This window comes from Gorilla gorilla, chromosome 9, assembly GCF_029281585.2.
Source record: "Gorilla gorilla gorilla isolate KB3781 chromosome 9, NHGRI_mGorGor1-v2.1_pri, whole genome shotgun sequence".
Taxonomy (NCBI): Eukaryota; Metazoa; Chordata; class Mammalia; order Primates; family Hominidae; genus Gorilla; species Gorilla gorilla.
This window is the reverse complement of record NC_073233.2, coordinates 11560836-11578054: the sequence shown is the minus strand read 5'-3', so window position 1 is coordinate 11578054 and position 17219 is coordinate 11560836. Positions and strand designations below refer to the sequence as shown.

At 38.3% G+C, this 17219-nt stretch overlaps 1 protein-coding gene and 1 long non-coding RNA gene across 2 annotated transcripts; both read left to right on the top strand.

Annotated features, from left to right (window-relative positions):
* The first annotated feature begins 4233 nt into the window (after positions 1 to 4233).
* Positions 4234 to 5866, top strand: LOC101152693 (uncharacterized). The gene is made up of 3 exons (XR_010135373.1): positions 4234 to 4376; positions 4498 to 4720; positions 5572 to 5866. It is a non-coding gene; the product is annotated as an uncharacterized lncRNA (long non-coding RNA).
* Positions 5867 to 13264: 7398 nt separating this feature from the next.
* On the top strand, positions 13265 to 15023 carry LOC101127306 (hemoglobin subunit delta). Its single transcript, XM_019036165.4, has 3 exons — positions 13265 to 13524; positions 13655 to 13877; positions 14769 to 15023. The coding sequence occupies exons 1-3, from the start codon at positions 13433 to 13435 to the stop codon at positions 14895 to 14897; spliced, it is 444 nt and encodes a 147-aa protein (XP_018891710.2). The 5' UTR covers positions 13265 to 13432; the 3' UTR covers positions 14898 to 15023.
* The last annotated feature ends 2196 nt before the right edge of the window (positions 15024 to 17219 follow it).

The following is a 17219-nucleotide window of genomic DNA, read 5'->3' as shown; positions in this document are numbered from 1 at the left end:
TGGCACTTAGCTTTTCACAGCCCTTGTGGATGCCTAAGAAAGTGAAATTAATCCCATGCCTCAAGTGTGCAGATTGGTCACAGCATTTCAAGGGAGAGACCTCACTGTAAGCCTCTGGGGGAGGTGGGGACTTAGGTGTAAGAAATGAATCAGCAGAGGCTCACAAGTCAGCATGAGCATGTTATGTCTGAGCAACAGACCAGCACTGTGAGATCAAAATGTAGTGGGAAGAATTTGTACAACATTAATTGGAAGGCTTACTTAATGGAATTTTTGTATAGTTGGGTGTTAGTGCATCTCTATAAGTAAGAGTTTAATGTGATGGTGTTATGGACTTAATGTTTGTGTCTCCTCAAAATTCACACGCTGAATCCCCAACTCCCAACTGACCTTATCTGTGGGGGAGGCTTTGGAAAAGTAATTAGGTTTAGATGAGCTCATAAGAGCAGATCCCCATCATAAAAGTATTTTCCTTATCAGAAGCAGAGAGACAAGCTGTTTCTCTTTCCTCCCGGTGAGGACACAGTGAGAAGTCCGCCATCTACAATCCAGGAAGAGAACCCTGACCACGAGTCAGCCTTCAGAAATGTGAGAAAAAACTCTGTTGTTGAAGCCACCCAGTCTTTGGTATTTTGTTATAGCACCTTGCACTGAGTAAGGCAGATGAAGAAGGAGAAAAAAATAAGCTTGGGTTTTGAGTGGACTACAGACCATGTTTATCTCAGGTTTGCAAATCTCCCCTCGTCCTCTATGTTTCAGTATAAAATACCTACTCTACTGCTCTCATCTGTAAGACCCAAATAATAAGCCTGCGCCCTTCTCTCTAACTTTGATTTCTCCTATTTTTACTTCAACATGCTTTACTCTAGCCTTGTAATGTCTTTACATACAGTGAAATGTAAACTTCTTTATTCTTTTTTTCTTTCTTTCTTTTTTCTCCTCAGCCTCAGAATTTGGCACATGCCCTTCCTTCTTTCAGGAACTTCTCCAACATCTCTGTCTGGCTCCATTATATCGTAAAGGTCCCACTTCAAATGCAGTCACTACCGTTTCAGAATATGCACTTTCTTTTTTCTTTTTGTTTTTTTTTTTAAGTCAAAGCAAATTTCTTAAGAGAGTAAAGAAATAAACGAATGACTACTGCATAGGCAGAGCAGCCCCGAGGGCCGCTGGTTGTTCCTTTTATGGTTATTTCTTGATGATATGTTAAACAAGTTTTGGATTATTTATGCCTTCTCTTTTTAGGCCATATAGGGTAACTTCCCGACATTGCCATGGCATTTGATTTTTCTTTTAATTTAATTTACTGTTACCTTAAATTCAGGGGTACACGTACAGGATATGCAGGTTTGTTTTATAGGTAAAAGTGTGCCATGGTTTTAATGGGTTTTTTTTTTCTTGTAAAGTTGTTTAAGTTTCTTGTTTACTCTGAATATTAGGCCTTTGTCAGAAGAATAGATTGGAAAATTTTTTTCCCATTCTGTAGACTGTCTTTCGCTCTGATGGTAGTTTATTTTGCTGTGCAGGAGCTCTTTAGTTTAATTAGATTCCATTTGTCAATTTTTGCTTTTGCTGCAATTGCTTTTCATGTTTTCATCATGAAATCTGTGCCCGTGCTTATATCATGAATAGTATTGCCTTGATTTTTTTCTAGGCTTTTTATAGTTTGGGGTTTTTCATTTAAGTCTCTAATCCATCTGGAGTTAATTTTTGGATAAGGTATAAGGAAGGAGTCCAGTTTCATTTTTCAGCATATGGCTAGCCAGTTCTCCCCCATCATTTATTAAATTGAAAATCCTTTCCCCATTGCTTGCTTTTGTCAGGTTTCTAAAAGACCAGATGGTTGTAGATACAATATGCAGTTTCTTCAAGTCATATAATACCATCTGAAATCTCTTATTCATTCATTTCTTTTAGTATGTATGCTGGTCTCCTCTGCTCACTATAGTGAGGGCACCATTAGCCAGAGAATCTGTGTGTCTAGTTCATGTAAGATTCTCAGAATTAAGAAAAATGGATGGCATATGAATGAAACTTCATGGATGACATATGGAATCTAATATGTATTTGTTGAATTAATGCATAAGATGCAACAGGGAGAAGTTGACAACTGCAATGATAACCTGGTATTGATGATATAAGAGTCTATAGATCACAGTAGAAGCAATAATCATGGAAAACAATTGGAAATGGGGAACAGCCACAAACAAGAAAGAATCAATACTTCCAGGAAAGTGACTGCAGGTCACTTTTCCTGGAGTGGGTGAGAGAAAAGTAGAAGTTAGCAGTAACTGCTGAATTCCTGGTTGGCTGATGGAAGATGGGGCAGCTGTTCACTGGTATGCAGGGTTTTAGATGTATGTACCTAAGGATATGAGGTATGGCAATGAACAGAAATTCTTTTGGGAATGAGTTTTAGGGCCATTAAAGGACGTGACCTGAAGTTTCCTCTCAGGCCAGTCCCCACAACTCAATATAAATGTGTTTCCTGCATACAGTCAAAGTTGCCACTTCTTTTTCTTCATATCATCGATCTCTGCTCTTAAAGATAATCTTGGTTTTGCCTCAAACTGTTTGTCACTACAAACTTTCCCCATGTTCCTAAGTAAAACAGATAACTGCCTCTCAACTATATCAAGTAGACTAAAATATTGTGTCTCTAATATCAGAAATTCAGCTTTAATATATTGGGCTTAACTCTTTGAAATTTAGAGTCTCCTTGAAATACACATGGGGGTGATTTCCTAAACTTTATTTCTTGTAAGGATTTATCTCAGGGGTAACACACAAACCAGCATCCTGAACCTCTAAGTATGAGGACAGTAAGCCTTAAGAATATAAAATAAACTGTTATTCTCTCTGCCGGTGCAAGTGCGCCCTGTCTATTCCTGAAATTGCTTGTTTGAGACGCATGAGACGTGCAGCACATGAGACACGTGCAGCAGCCTGTGGAATATTGTCAGTGAAGAATGTCTCTGCCTGATTAGATATAAAGACAAGTTAAACACAGCATTAGACTATAGCTCAAGCCTGTGCCAGACACAAATGACCTAATGCCCAGCACGGGCCATGGAATCTCCTATCCTCTTGCTTGAACAGAGCAGCACACTTCTCCCTCAACACTATTAGATGTTCTGGCATAATTTTGTAGATATGTAGGATTTGACATGGACTATTGTTCAATGATTCAGAGGAATTCTCCTTTGTTCAGATAAGTACACTGACTACTAAATGGATTAAAAAACACAGTAATAAAACCCAGTTTTCCCCTTACTTCCCTAGTTTGTTTCTTATTCTGCTTTCTTCCAAATTGATGCTGGATAGAGGTGTTTATTTCTATTCTAAAAAGTGATGAAATTGGCCGGGCGCGGTGGCTCACACCTGTAATCCCAGCACTTTGGGAGGCTGAGGTGGGCGGATCACGAGGTCAGGAGATCAAGACCATCCTGGCTAACATGGTGAAACCCCATCTCTACTAAAAATACAAAAAATTAGCCAGAGACGGTGGTGGGTGCCTGTAGTCCCAGCTACTCGGGAGGCTGAGGCAGGAGAATGGCGTGAACCTGGGAGGCAGAGCTTGCAGTGAGCAGAGATCGCGCCACTACACACTCCAGCCTGGGTGACAAAGCAAGACTCCATCTCAAAAAAAAAAAAAAAAAAAGAAAAGAAAGAAAGAAAGAAAAATAAAGGTGATGAAATTGTGTATTCAATGTAGTCTCAAGAGAATTGAAAACCAAGAAAGGCTGTGGCTTCTTCCACATAAAGCCTGGATGAATAACAGGATAACACGTCGTTACATTGTCACAACTCCTGATCCAGGAATTGATGGCTAAGATATTCGTAATTCTTATCCTTTTCAGTTGTAACTTATTCCTATTTGTCAGCATTCAGGTTATTAGCGGCCGCTGGCGAAGTCCTTGAGAAATAAACTGCACACTGGACAGTGGGGATAGCGTAGGAAAATGGAGGGGAAGGAAGTAAAGTTCCAAATTAAGCCTGAACAGCAAAGTTCCCCTGAGAAGGCCACCTGGATTCTATCAGAAACTCGAATGTCCATCTTGCAAAACTTCCTTGCCCAAACCCCACCCCTGGAGTCACAACCCACCCTTGACCAATAGATTCATTTCACTAAGAGAAGCAAAGGGCTGGTCAATGGATTCATTTCACTGGGAGAGGCAAAGGGCTGGGGGCCAGAGAGGAGAAGTAAAAAGCCACACATGAAGCAGCAATGCAGGCATGTTTCTGGCTCATCTGTGATCACCAGGAAACTCCCAGATCTGACACTGTAGTGCATTTCACTGCTGACAAGAAGGCTGCTGCCACCAGCCTGTGAAGCAAGGTTAAGGTGAGAAGGCTGGAGGTGAGATTCTGGGCAGGTAGGTACTGGAAGCCGGGGCAAGGTGCAGAAAGGCAGAAAGTGTTTCTGAAAGAGGGATTAGCCCATTGTCTTACATAGTCTGACTTTGCACCTGCTCTGTGATTATGACTATCCCACAGTCTCCTGGTTGTCTACCCATGGACCTAGAGGTACTTTGAAAGTTTTGGATATCTGGGCTCTGACTGTGCAATAATGGGCAACCCCAAAGTCAAGGCACATGGCAAGAAGGTGCTGATCTCCTTCGGAAAAGCTGTTATGCTCACGGATGACCTCAAAGGCACCTTTGCTACGCTGAGTGACCTGCACTGTAACAAGCTGCACGTGGACCCTGAGAAATTCCTGGTGAGTACTAAGTACACTCACACTTTCTTCTTTACCCTTAGATATTTGCACTATGGGTACTTTTGAAAGCAGAGGTGGCTTTCTCTTGTGTTATGAGTCAGCTATGGGATATAATATTTCAGCAGTGGGATTTTGAGAGTTATATTGCTGTAAATAACATAACTAAAATTTGGTAGAGCAAGGACTACGAATAATGGAAGGCCACTTACCATTTGATAGCTCTGAAAAACACGTCTTATAAAAAATTCTGGCCAAAATCAAACTGAGTGTTTTTGGATGAGGGAACAGAAGTTGAGATAGAGAAAATAACATCTTTCCTTTGGTCAGCGAAATTTTCTATAAAAATTAATAGTCACTTTTCTTCATAGTCCTGGAGGTTAGAAAAAGATCAACTGAACAAAGTAGTGGGAAGCTGTTAAAAAGAGGATTGTTTCCCTCCTAATGATGATGGTATACTTTTGTACGCATGGTACAGGATTCTTTGTTATGAGTGTTTGAGAAAATTGTATGTATGTATGTATGTGATGACTGGGGACTTATCCTATCCATTACTGTTCCCTGAAGTACTATTATCCTACTTTTTAAAAGGACGAAGTCTCTAAAAAAAATGAAACAATTAATCACAATATGCTGGGGTAGTGAGTTGGCATAGCAAGTAAGAGAAGGATAGGACACAATGGGAGGTGCAGTACTGCCAGTCATATTGAAGCTGATATCTAGCCCATAATGGTGAGAGTTGCTCAAACTCTGGTCAAAAAGGATGTAAGTGTTATATCTATTTACTGCAAGTCCAGCTTGAGGCCTTCTATTCCCTATGTACCATTTTCTTTTTATCTTCACTCCCTCCCCAGCTCTTAGGCAACGTGATATTGATTGTTTTGGCAACCCACTTCAGCGAGGGGTTTACCCTACAGATACAGGCTTCTTGGCAGTAACTAACAAATGCTGTGGTTAATGCTGTAGCCCACAAGACCACTGAGTCCCCTGTCCACTATGTTTGTACCTACTGGTCCACTATGTTTGTACCTATGTCCCCAAATCTCATCTCCTTTAGATGGGGGAGGTTGGGGAGAAGAGCAGTATCCTGCCTGCTGATTCAGTTCCTGCATGATAAAAATAAAATAAAGAAATATGCTCTCTAAGAAATATCATTGTATTCTTTTTCTGTCTTTATATTTTACCCTGATTCAGCCAAAAGGACGCACCATTTCTGATGGAAATGAGAATGTTGGAGAATGGGAGTTTAAGGACAGAGAAGATACTTTCTTGCAATCCTGCAAGAAAAGAGAGAACTTGTGGGTTGATTTAGTGGGGTAGTTACTCCTAGGAAGGGGAAATCGTCTCTAGAATAAGACAATGTCTTTACAGAAAGGGAGGTCAATGGAGGTACTCTTTGGAGATGTAAGAGGATTGTTGGTAGTGTGTAGAGGTATGTTAGGACTCAAATTAGAAGTTCTGTATAGGCTATTATTTGTATGAACTCAGGATACAGCTCATTTGGTGACTGCAGTTCACTTCTACTTATTTTAAACAACATATTTTTTATGACTTATAATGAAGTGGGGATGGGGCTTCCTAGAGACCAATCAAGGGCCAAACCTTGAACTTTCTCTTAACGTCTTCAATGGTATTAATAGAGAATTATCTCTAAGGCATGTGAACTGGCTGTCTTGGTTTTCATCTGTACTTCATCTGCTACCTCTGTGACCTGAAACATATTTATAATTCCATTAAGCTGTACATATGATAGATTTATCATATTTATTTTCCTTAAAGGATTTTTGTAAGAACGAATTGAATTGATACCTGTAAAGTCTTTATCACACTACCCGATAAATAATAAATCTCTTTGTTCAGCTCTCTGTTTCTATAAATATGTACAAGTTTTATTGTTTTTAGTGGTAGTGATTTTATTCTCTTTCTATATATATATATACACATATGTGTGCATTCATAAATATATACAATTTTTATGAATAAAAAATTATTAGCAATCAATATTGAAAACCACTGATTTTTGTTTATGTGAGTAAACAGCAGATTAAAAGGCTGAGATTTAGGAAACAGCACGTTAAGTCAAGTTGATAGAGGAGAATATGGACATTTAAAAGAGGCAGGATGATATAAAATTAGGGAAACTGGATGCAGAGACCAGATGAAGTAAGAAAAATAGCTATTGTTTTGAGCAAAAATCACTGAAGTTTCTTGCATATGAGAGTGACATAATAAATAGGGAAATGTAGAAAATTGATTCACATGTATATATATATATAGAACTGATTAGACAAAGTCTAACTTGGGTATAGTCAGAGGAGCTTGCTGTAATTATATTGAGGTGATGGATAAAGAACTGAAGTTGATGGAAACAATGAAGTTAAGAAAAAAAATCGAGTAAGAGACCACTGTGGCAGTGATTGCACAGAACTGGAAAACACTGTGAAACAGAGAGTCAGAGATGACAGCTAAAATCCCTGCCTGTGAATGAAAAGAAGGAAATTTATTGACAGAACAGCAAATGCCTACAAGCCCCCTGTTTGGATCTGGCAATGAACATAGTCATTCTGTGGCAATCACTTCAAACTCCTGTACCCAAGACCCTTAGGAAGTATGTAGCACCCTCAAACCTAAAACCTCAAAGAAAGAGGTTTTAGAAGATATAATATCCTTTCTTCTCCAGTTTCATTAATCCCCAAGCCTCTTTCTCAAAGTATTTCCTCTATGTGTCCACCCCAAAGAGCTCACCTCACCATATCTCTTGAGTGGGAGCACATAGATAGGCGGTGCTACCATCTGACAGCTTCTGAAATTCCTTTGTCATATTTTTGAGTCCCCACTAATAACCCACAAAGCAGAATAAATAACAGTTGCTCATGTACAATAATCACTCAACTGCTGTCTTGTAGCATACATTAATTAAGCACATTCTTTGAATAATTACTGTGTCCAAACAATCACACTTTAAAATCTCACACTTATGCTATCCCTTGCCCTTCTGAATGTCACTCTGTATTTTAAATTAAGAGAGGAGGGTTGAATTTCCTGTGTTACTTATTGTTCATTTCTCGATGAGGAGTTTTCACATTCACCTTTACTGGAAAACACATAAGTACACATCTTACAGGAAAAATATACCAAACTGACATGTAGCATGAATGCTTGTGCATGTAGTCATATAAAATCTTGTAGCAATGTAAACATTCTCTGATATACACATACAGATGTGTCTATATGTCTACACAATTTCTTATGCTCCATGAACAAACATTCCATGCACACATAAGAACACACACTGTTACAGATGCATACTTGAGTGCATTGACAAAATTACCCCAGTCAATCTAGAGAATTTGGATTTCTGCATTTGACTCTGTTAGCTTTGTGCATGCTGTTCATTTACTCTGGGTGATGTCTTTCCCTCATTTTGCCCTGTCTATCTTGTACTCATACTTTAAGTCCTAACTTATATGCTATCTCAATTAAGAAGCTATTTTTTTTAAAATTTTAACTGGGCTTAAAGCCCTGTCTATAAACTCTGCTACAATTATGGGCTCTTTCTTATAATATTTAGTGTTTTTCCTACTAATGTACTTAATCTGCTCATTGTATCTTCCTACCACTAAATTTTAACCTCATTTATGGTAGAGACATTGTCTTGTAAACTCTTATTTCCCTAGTATTTGGAGATGAAAAAAAAAGATTAAATTATCCAAAATTAGATCTCTCTTTTCTACATTATGAGTATTACACTATCCATAGAGAAGTGTGTTTGAGACCTAAACTGAGGAACCTTTGGTTCTAAAATGACTATGTGATATCTTAGTATTTGTAGGTCATGAGGTTCCTTCCTCTGCCTCTATAAGGCTGTTCCCTCAATCTCCCTTGCTATAGTTTGATTAGTCAACAAGCATGTGTCATGCATTTATTCACATCAGAATTTTCATACACTAATAAGACATAGTATCAGAAGTCAGTTTATTAGTTATATCAGTTAGGGTCCATCAAGGAAAGGACAAACCATTATCAGTTACTCAACCTAGAATTAAATACAGCTCTTAATAGTTAATTATCCTTGTATTGGAAGAGCTAAAATATCAAATAAAGGACAGTGCAGAAATCTAGATGTTAGTAACATCAGAAAACCTCTTCCGCCATTAGGCCTAGAAGGGCAGAAGGAGAAAATGTTTATACCACCAGAGTCCAGAACCAGAGACCATAACCAGAGGTCCACTGGATTCAGTGAGCTAGTGGGGGCTCCTTGGAGAGAGCCAGAACTAGGTGTCTAATGGGGGTATCAAAATATCAGCCATAAAAAACCATAAAAAAGACTGTCTGCTGTAGGAGATCTGTTCAGAGAGAGAGAGAGACAAGAAATAATCTTGCTTATGCTTTCCCTCAGCCAGTGTTTACCACTGCAGAATGTACATGCAACTGAAAGGGTGAGGAAACCTGGGAAATGTCAGTTCCTCAAATACAGAGAACACTGAGGGAAGGATGAGAAATAAATTTGAAAGCAGACATGAATGGTAATTGACAGAAGGAAACTAGGATGTGTCCAGTAAATGAATAATTACAGTGTGCAGTGATTATTGCAATGATTAATGTATTGATAAGATAATATGAAAACACAGAATTCAAAGAGCAGTGAACTGAGATTAGAATTGTGGAGAGCACTGGCATTTAAGAATGTCACTTACACTTAGAATGTGCCTCTAGGCATTGTTCTGTGCATATAAATATATCATCTCAATATTCATTATCTGAAAATTATGAATTAGGTACAAAGCTCAAATAATTTATTTTTTCAGGTTAGCAAGAACGTTTTATTTTTTTTTTCTGAGATGGAGTATTGCTATGGTTGCCCAGGCTGGAGTGCAATGGCATGATCCAGGCTCACTGCAACATCTGTCTCCCAGGTTCAAGCAATTCTCCTGCCTCAGCCTCCCAAGTAGCTGGCATTACAGGTGTGCCACCACCATGCCTGGCTAATTTTCTATTTTTAGTAGAGAGGGGGTTTCACCATGTTGGTCAGGCTGATCTCGAACTCCTAACATCAGGTGATCCACCCTCCTCGGCCTCTGAAAGTGCTGGGATCACAGGCGTGAGCCACCACACCCAGCCAAGAATGTGAATTTTGTAGAAGGATATAACCCATATTTCTCTGACCCTGGAATCCTTAGTATACCTCCCATACCATGTGGCTCATCCTCCTTACATACATTTCCCATCTTTCACCCTACCTTTTCCTTTTTGTTTCAGCTTTTCACTGTGTGTCAAAATCTAGAACCTTATCTCCTACCTGCTCTGAAACCAACAGCAAGTTGACTTCCATTCTAACCCACATTGGCATTACACTAATTAAAATCGATACTGAGTTCTAAAATCATCGGGGATTTTGGGGACTATGTCTTACTTCATACTTCCTTGAGATTTCACATTAAATGTTGGTGTTCATTAAAGGTCCTTCATTTAACTTTGTATTCATCACACTCTTGGATTCACAGTTATATCTAAACTCTTAAATATAGCCTGTATAATCCCAATTCCCAAGTCTGATTTCTAACCTCTGACCTCCAACCTCAGTGCCAAACCCATATATCAAACAATGTACTGGGCTTATTTATATAGATGTCCTATAGGCACCTCAGACTCAGCACGGGTATTTCACTTTTTATACTAAAACTGTTTCTCTTCCAGTGTTTTCCATTTTAGTCATTAGATAGCTACTTGCCCATTCACCAAGGTCAGAGATTAAAATCATTTCCCTACCTCTAATCAACAGTTCAATTCTGCTTCAATTTGTCCCTATCTATTAATCACCACTCTTACTGCCCACAGTCAGGTCCTCATTGTTTCCTGAACAAGAGTAGATGCTATTCTTTCCACTTTAAGACCTTATCCTGGCTGGATGCGGTGGCTCAGGCTTGTAAACCCAGCACTTTGGGAGGCCGAGGCAGGCAGATCACTTGAGGTCAGGAGTTCAAGACCAGCCTGACCAACATGGTGAAACCCCATCTCTACTAAAAATACAAAATCAGCCGGGCGTGTGGTGCATGCCTGCAATCCCAGCTATTCAGGTGGCTGAGGCAGGAGAACTGCTTGAACCCAGGAGGCGGAGGTTGCGGTGAGCCTAGATTGCACTATTGCACTCTAGCTTGGGCAATAGGGATGAAACTCCATCTCAGAAAAGAAAAGAAAAAAAGACCTTATTCTGTTATACAAATCCTCTCAATGCAATCCATATATAATAAACATGTAACCAGATCTCCCAATGTGTAAAATCATTTCAGGTAGAACAGAATTAAAGTGAAAAGCCAAGTCTTTGGAATTAACAGACAAGGATCAAATAACAGTCCTCATGGCCTTAAGAATTTACCTAACATTTTTTTTAGAATCAATTTTCTTATATATGAATTGGAAACATAATTCCTACCTCACAAACACATTCTAAGATTTTAAGGAGATATTGATGAAGTACATCATCTGTCATTTTTAACAGGTAGTGGTAGTGATTTACACAGCACATTATGATCTGTTCTTGTACGTTCTGTTCCATTCTGTATTCTTGACCTGGTTGTATTCTTTCTGAGCTCCAGATCCATATATCTAAGTACATCTTTTTGCATTTTACAAGAGTGCATACAATACAATGTATCCAAGACTGAATTTCTGATTTTATCGTACCACTAAACTCACAAATGTGGCCCTATTCTTGTGTTCGCGACTGACATCACCGTCATGGTCCAAGTCTGATAATAGAAATGGCATTGTCACTTTCTTCCCTACTGCAACAGAAGCCCAGCTATTTGTCTCCCATTTTCTCTACTTCTAAAATACATTTCTTCACTAAGTGAGAATAATCTTTTAAAGACACAAATCAAACCATGCCACCACCTTTCTTGAATTATTCAATATCTTTCGTTGGCTTCCAGGTTACAGAAAAATAATTTGTAACAAAGTTTAAAGGTCATTCATGGCTCCTCTCTACCCTATTTTATAACATTTCCTCTTGTGATCAGAATCTCAGGCACATCATCCATCTTTCTATATACAAATAAAATCATATAGTTTGAATTCACCTCTGGTTACTTTTAATCAACCAAATGCTGTAAAATGCATTTGTATCGCTACGTGTTAAGCAGTAGTTGATTCTTTTCATTTCTGTGTAATATTCTATTCTTTGACTATACCGTAATTTATCAATTCTACTGTTGATAAGCGTTTAAGTGGCTACCAGTTTGAGGTTTTTATGATTATTGCTGTCATAAGCATTTCTATACATGTCTTTGGATACACACATGCATGTGTTTCTGAATATCTAAAAATGTAATTGCTAGGTAATAGATTTATCAAGTATCCAGCATTTGTGGATACTATTAAAGGTTTTCCAAAGGGGTTATACTATTGTACACTGTCACCAACAGAGTTTGAGTTTCTATTGATCCATATTACTACCAAAATTTGAACTGTCAGTCTTATCTCTTCTCTTGTCTCTTTTTTCCTCTTTTTTCCCTTCCCTTCCCCTCTCTCTTCGTTTCTTTTCTCTCCTCTTCTCTTCTTTCCTCTCTTCCCTTCCCTTTCTCTTTCTCTTCCCTATCCCTTCTCCTCTCCTCTCCCCTTTTTTCTCCTCTCCTCTCCATTGTTTATTTTTCCTTCTTCTCCTCCATCCCTTCCATCCTCTCTCTTCCCCTCTTCCTTCCTTCCTTTCTCCATTTCTTCCTCCTCTTTCCCTCAATCCTTCCTTTTGGATATGCTCATGGGTGTGTATTTGTCTGCCATTGTGGCATTATTTGAATTCAGAAAAGAGTGAAAAACTACTGGGATCTTCATTCCTGGGTCTAATTCCACATTTTTTTTTAAGAACACATTTGTAAAAATGCTCTGTACTAGCATATTCCCAGGAACTTCATTAAATTTAATCTGGCTGAATATAGTAAATCTACTTTGCACTTTGCATTCTTTCTTTAGTCATACCATAATTTTAAACATTCAAAATATTTGTATATAATATTTGATTTTATCTGTCATTAAAATGTTAACCTTAAAATTCATGTTTCCAGAACCTATTTCAATAACTGGTAAATAAACACTATTCATTTTTTAAATATTCTTTTAATGGATATTTATTTCAATATAATAAAAAATTAGAGTTTTATTATAGGAAGAATTTACCAAAAGAAGGAGGAAGCAAGCAAGTTTAAACTGCAGCAATAGATTTGTCCATTCCAACCTCTCAAAAATTCCCTTGGAGACAAAAATCTCTAGAGGCAAAGAAGAACTTTATATTGAATCAACTTGTTAAAACATCTGCTTTTAGATAAGTTTTCTCAGTATAAAGTGACAGAAACAAATAAGTTAAACTCTAAGATACATTGCACTATATTAGCCTAAAACACTTCTGCAAAAATGAAACTAGGAGGATATTTTTAGAAACAACTGCTGAAAGAGATGCGGTGGGGAGATATGTAGAGGAGAACAGGGTTTCTGAGTCAAGACACACATGACAGAACAGCCAATCTCAGGGCAAGTTAAGGGAACCGTGGAATGAAGGTTCATTTTTCATTCTCACAAACTAATGAAACCCTGCTTATCTTAAACCAACCTGCTCACTGGAGCAGGGAGGACAGGACCAGCATAAAAGGCAGGGCCGAGCTGACTGTTGCTTACACTTTCTTCTGACATAACGGTGTTCACGAGCAACCTCAAACAGACACCATGGTGCATCTGACTCCTGAGGAGAAGACTGCTGTCAATGCCCTGTGGGGCAAAGTGAACGTGGATGCAGTTGGTGGTGAGGCCCTGGGCAGGTTGGTATCAAGGTTATAAGACAGGCTCAAGGAGGCAAATGGAAACTGGGCATGTGTAGACAGAAAAGACTCTTGGGTTTCTGATAGGCACTGATTCTCTCTGTCCCTTGGGCTGTTTTCCTACCCTCAGATTACTGGTGGTCTACCCTTGGACCCAGAGGTTCTTTGAGTCCTTTGGGGATCTGTCCTCTCCTGATGCTGTTATGGGCAACCCTAAGGTGAAGGCTCATGGCAAGAAGGTGCTAGGTGCCTTTAGTGATGGCCTGGCTCACCTGGACAACCTCAAGGGCACTTTTTCTCAGCTGAGTGAGCTGCACTGTGACAAGCTGCACGTGGATCCTGAGAACTTCAGGGTGAGTCCAGGAGATGCTTCTCTTTTCTCTTTTTACTTTCTAATCTTACATTTTGGTTCTTTTACTCACCTGCTCTTCTCCCACATTTTTGTCATTTTACTATATTTTATCATTTAATGCTTCTAAAATTTTGTTAATTTTTTATTTAAATATTCTGCATTTTTTCCTTCCTCACAATCTTGCTATTTTAAATTATTTAATATCCTGTCTTTCTCTCCCAACCCCCTCCCTTCATTTTTCCTTCTCTAACAACAACTCAAATTATGCATACCAGCTCTCACCTGCTAATTCTGCACTTAGAATAATCCTTTTGTCTCTCCACATGAGTATGGGAGAGGCTCCAACTCAAAGACGAGAGGCATAGAATACTGTTTTAGAGGCTATAAATCATTTTACAATAAGGAATAATTGGAATTTTATAAATTCTGTAGTAAATGGAATGGAAAGGAAAGTGAATATTTGATTATGAAAGACTAGACAGTTACACTGGAGGTGGGGCAGAAGTTGTTGCTAGGAGACAGCCCATCATCACACTGATTAATCAATTAATTTGTATCTATTAATCTGTTTATAGTAATTAATTTGTATATGCTATATACACATACAAAATTAAAATTAATCTGGAATTAATTTGTATATAGCATTATACAGCATATATAGCATATATGTACATATATAGACTATATGCTAGTTAAGTACATAGAGGATGTGTGTGTATAGATATATGTACGCATTCATATATGTACTTATTTATGCTGATGGGAATAACCTGGGGATCAGTTTTGTCTAAGATTTGGGCAGAAAAAAATGGGTGTTGGCTCAGTTTCTCAGAAGCCAGTCTTTATTTTTCTGTTAACCATATGCATGTATCTGCCTACCTCTTCTCCGCAGCTCTTGGGCAATGTGCTGGTGTGCGTGCTGGCCCGCAACTTTGGCAAGGAATTCACCCCACAAGTGCAGGCTGCCTATCAGAAGGTGGTGGCTGGTGTGGCTAATGCCCTGGCTCACAAGTACCATTGAGATCCTGGACTGTTTCCTGATAACCATAAGAAGACCCTATTTCCCTAGATTCTATTTTCTGAACTTGGGAACACAATGCCTACTTCAAGGGTATGGCTTCTGCCTAATAAAGAATGTTCAGCTCAACTTCCTGATTAATTTCACTTATTTCATTTTTTTGTCCAGGTATGTAAGAAGGTTCCTGAGGGTCTATAGATAGGGAGCACTTGTTTATTTTACAAACAGTACATGGGAAAAGAGAAAAGCAAGGGAACCGTACAAGGCATTAATGGATGACACTTCTACCTCCAAAGAGCAGAAATTATCAAGAACTCTTGATACAAAGATAATACAAGCACTGCAGAGGCTCTAGGGAAGACCTCAACCCTAAGACATAGCCTCAAGGGTAATGCTACGATTAAACTCCAACAATTACTGAGAAAATAATGTGCTCAGTTAAAGGCATAATGATTACTCAAGACAGTGTTATGTTCTCTTTCTTCCTACTTCCTTTGCCTGCACATTGTAGCCCATAATACTATACCCCATCAAGTGTTCCTGCTCCAAGAAATAGCTTCCTCCTCTTACTTGCCCCAGAACATCTCTGTAAAGAATTTCCTCTTATCTTCCCATATTTCAGTCAAGATTCATTGCTTACGTATTACTTGTGACCTCTCTTGACCCCAGCCACAATAAACTTTTCTATACTACCCAAAAAATCTTTCCAAACCCTCCCCCACACCATTTTGTATATTTTTATATTTTTCTTATTTATTTCATGCACACACACACACTCCGTGCTTTATAAACAATTCTGCCTATTCTCTACCTTCTTGAATGCCTACTGTGCCTCATATTAAATTCATCAATGGGCAAAAAGAAAATATTTATTCAAGAAAACAGTGAATGAATGAACGAATGAGTAAATGAGTAAATGAAGGAATGATTATTCCTTGCTTTAGAACTTCTGGAATTAGAGGACAATATTAATAATACCATCGCACAGTGTTTCTTTGTTGTTAATGCTACAACATACAAAGAGGAAGCATGCAGTAAACAACCAAACAGTTATTTCCTTTCTGATCATAGGTAGTAATTTTTTTTTCCTTGAGCACCATTTTTGCCATAGGTAAAATTAGAAGGATTTTTAGAACTTTCTCAGTTGTATACATTTTTAAAAATCTGTAGTATATGCATGTTGATTAATTTTAAACTTACTTGAATACCTAAACAGAATCTGTTGTTTCCTTGTGTTTGAAAGTGCTTTCACAGTAACTCTGTCTGTACTGCCAGAATATATTGACAATGTGTTATAGTTAACTGTTTTGATCACAATATTTTGAATTGACTGGCAGCAGAAGCTCTTTTATATCCATGTGTTTTCCTTAAGTCATTATACATAGTAGGCACTGAGAACTCTTTATATCTGAACAGGATATTTAGGAACCACTGGTTTACATATCAGAAGCAGAGCTACTCAGGGCATTTTGGGGAAGATCACTTTCACATTCCTGAGCATAGGGAAGTTCTCATAAGAGTAAGATATTAAAAGGAGATACTTGTGTGGTACTCGAAAGACAGTAAGAGAGATTGTAGACCTTATGATCTTGATAGGGAAAACAAACTACATTCCTTTCTCCAAAAGTCAAAAAAAAAGAGCAAATATAGCTTACTATACCTTCTTCTATTCCTACACCATTAGAAGTAGTCAGTGAATCTAGGCAAGAAGTTGGCCCTAAAAATCCAAATACCAGAGAATTCATGAGAACATCACCTGGATGGGACATGTGCCGAGCACACACCATTACTATATGCTAGGCATTGCTATCTTCATATTGAGGATGAGGAGGTCAAGAGATGAAAAAAGACTTGGCACCTTGTTGTTATATTAAAATTATTTGTTAGAGTAGAGCTTTTGTAAGAGTCTAGGAGTGTGGGAGCTAAATGATGATACACATGGACACAAAGAATAGATCAACAGACACCCAGGCCTATTTGAGGGTTGAGGGTGGGAAGAGGGAGATGATGAAAAAGTACCTATTGGGTACTAAGTTCATCACTGAGTGATGAAATAATCTGTACATCAAAACCCAGTGATATGCAATTTACCTATATAACTTGTACAGGTACCCCCAAATTTAAAATGAAAGTTAAAACAAAGTATAGGAGTGGAATTAATTCCTCAAGATTTGGCTTTAATTTTATTTGATAATTTATCAAATGGTTGTTTTTCTTTTCTCACTATGGCGTTGCTTTATAAACTATGTTCAATATGTCTGAATGAAAGGGTGTGTGTGTGTGTGAAAGAGAGGGAGAGAGGAAGGGAAGAGAGGACGTAACAAT

Bases quoted from the DNA above. Each gene is read 5' to 3' on its own strand.
- LOC101127306 (XM_019036165.4), top strand. From the start codon at position 13,433: ATGGTGCATCTGACTCCTGAGGAGAAGACTGCTGTCAATGCCCTGTGG. The intron at 13,525-13,654 runs GTTGGTATCAAG...TCCTACCCTCAG, and splicing joins GGTGGTGAGGCCCTGGGCAG to ATTACTGGTGGTCTACCCTT. The intron at 13,878-14,768 runs GTGAGTCCAGGA...TCTTCTCCGCAG, and splicing joins TGGATCCTGAGAACTTCAGG to CTCTTGGGCAATGTGCTGGT.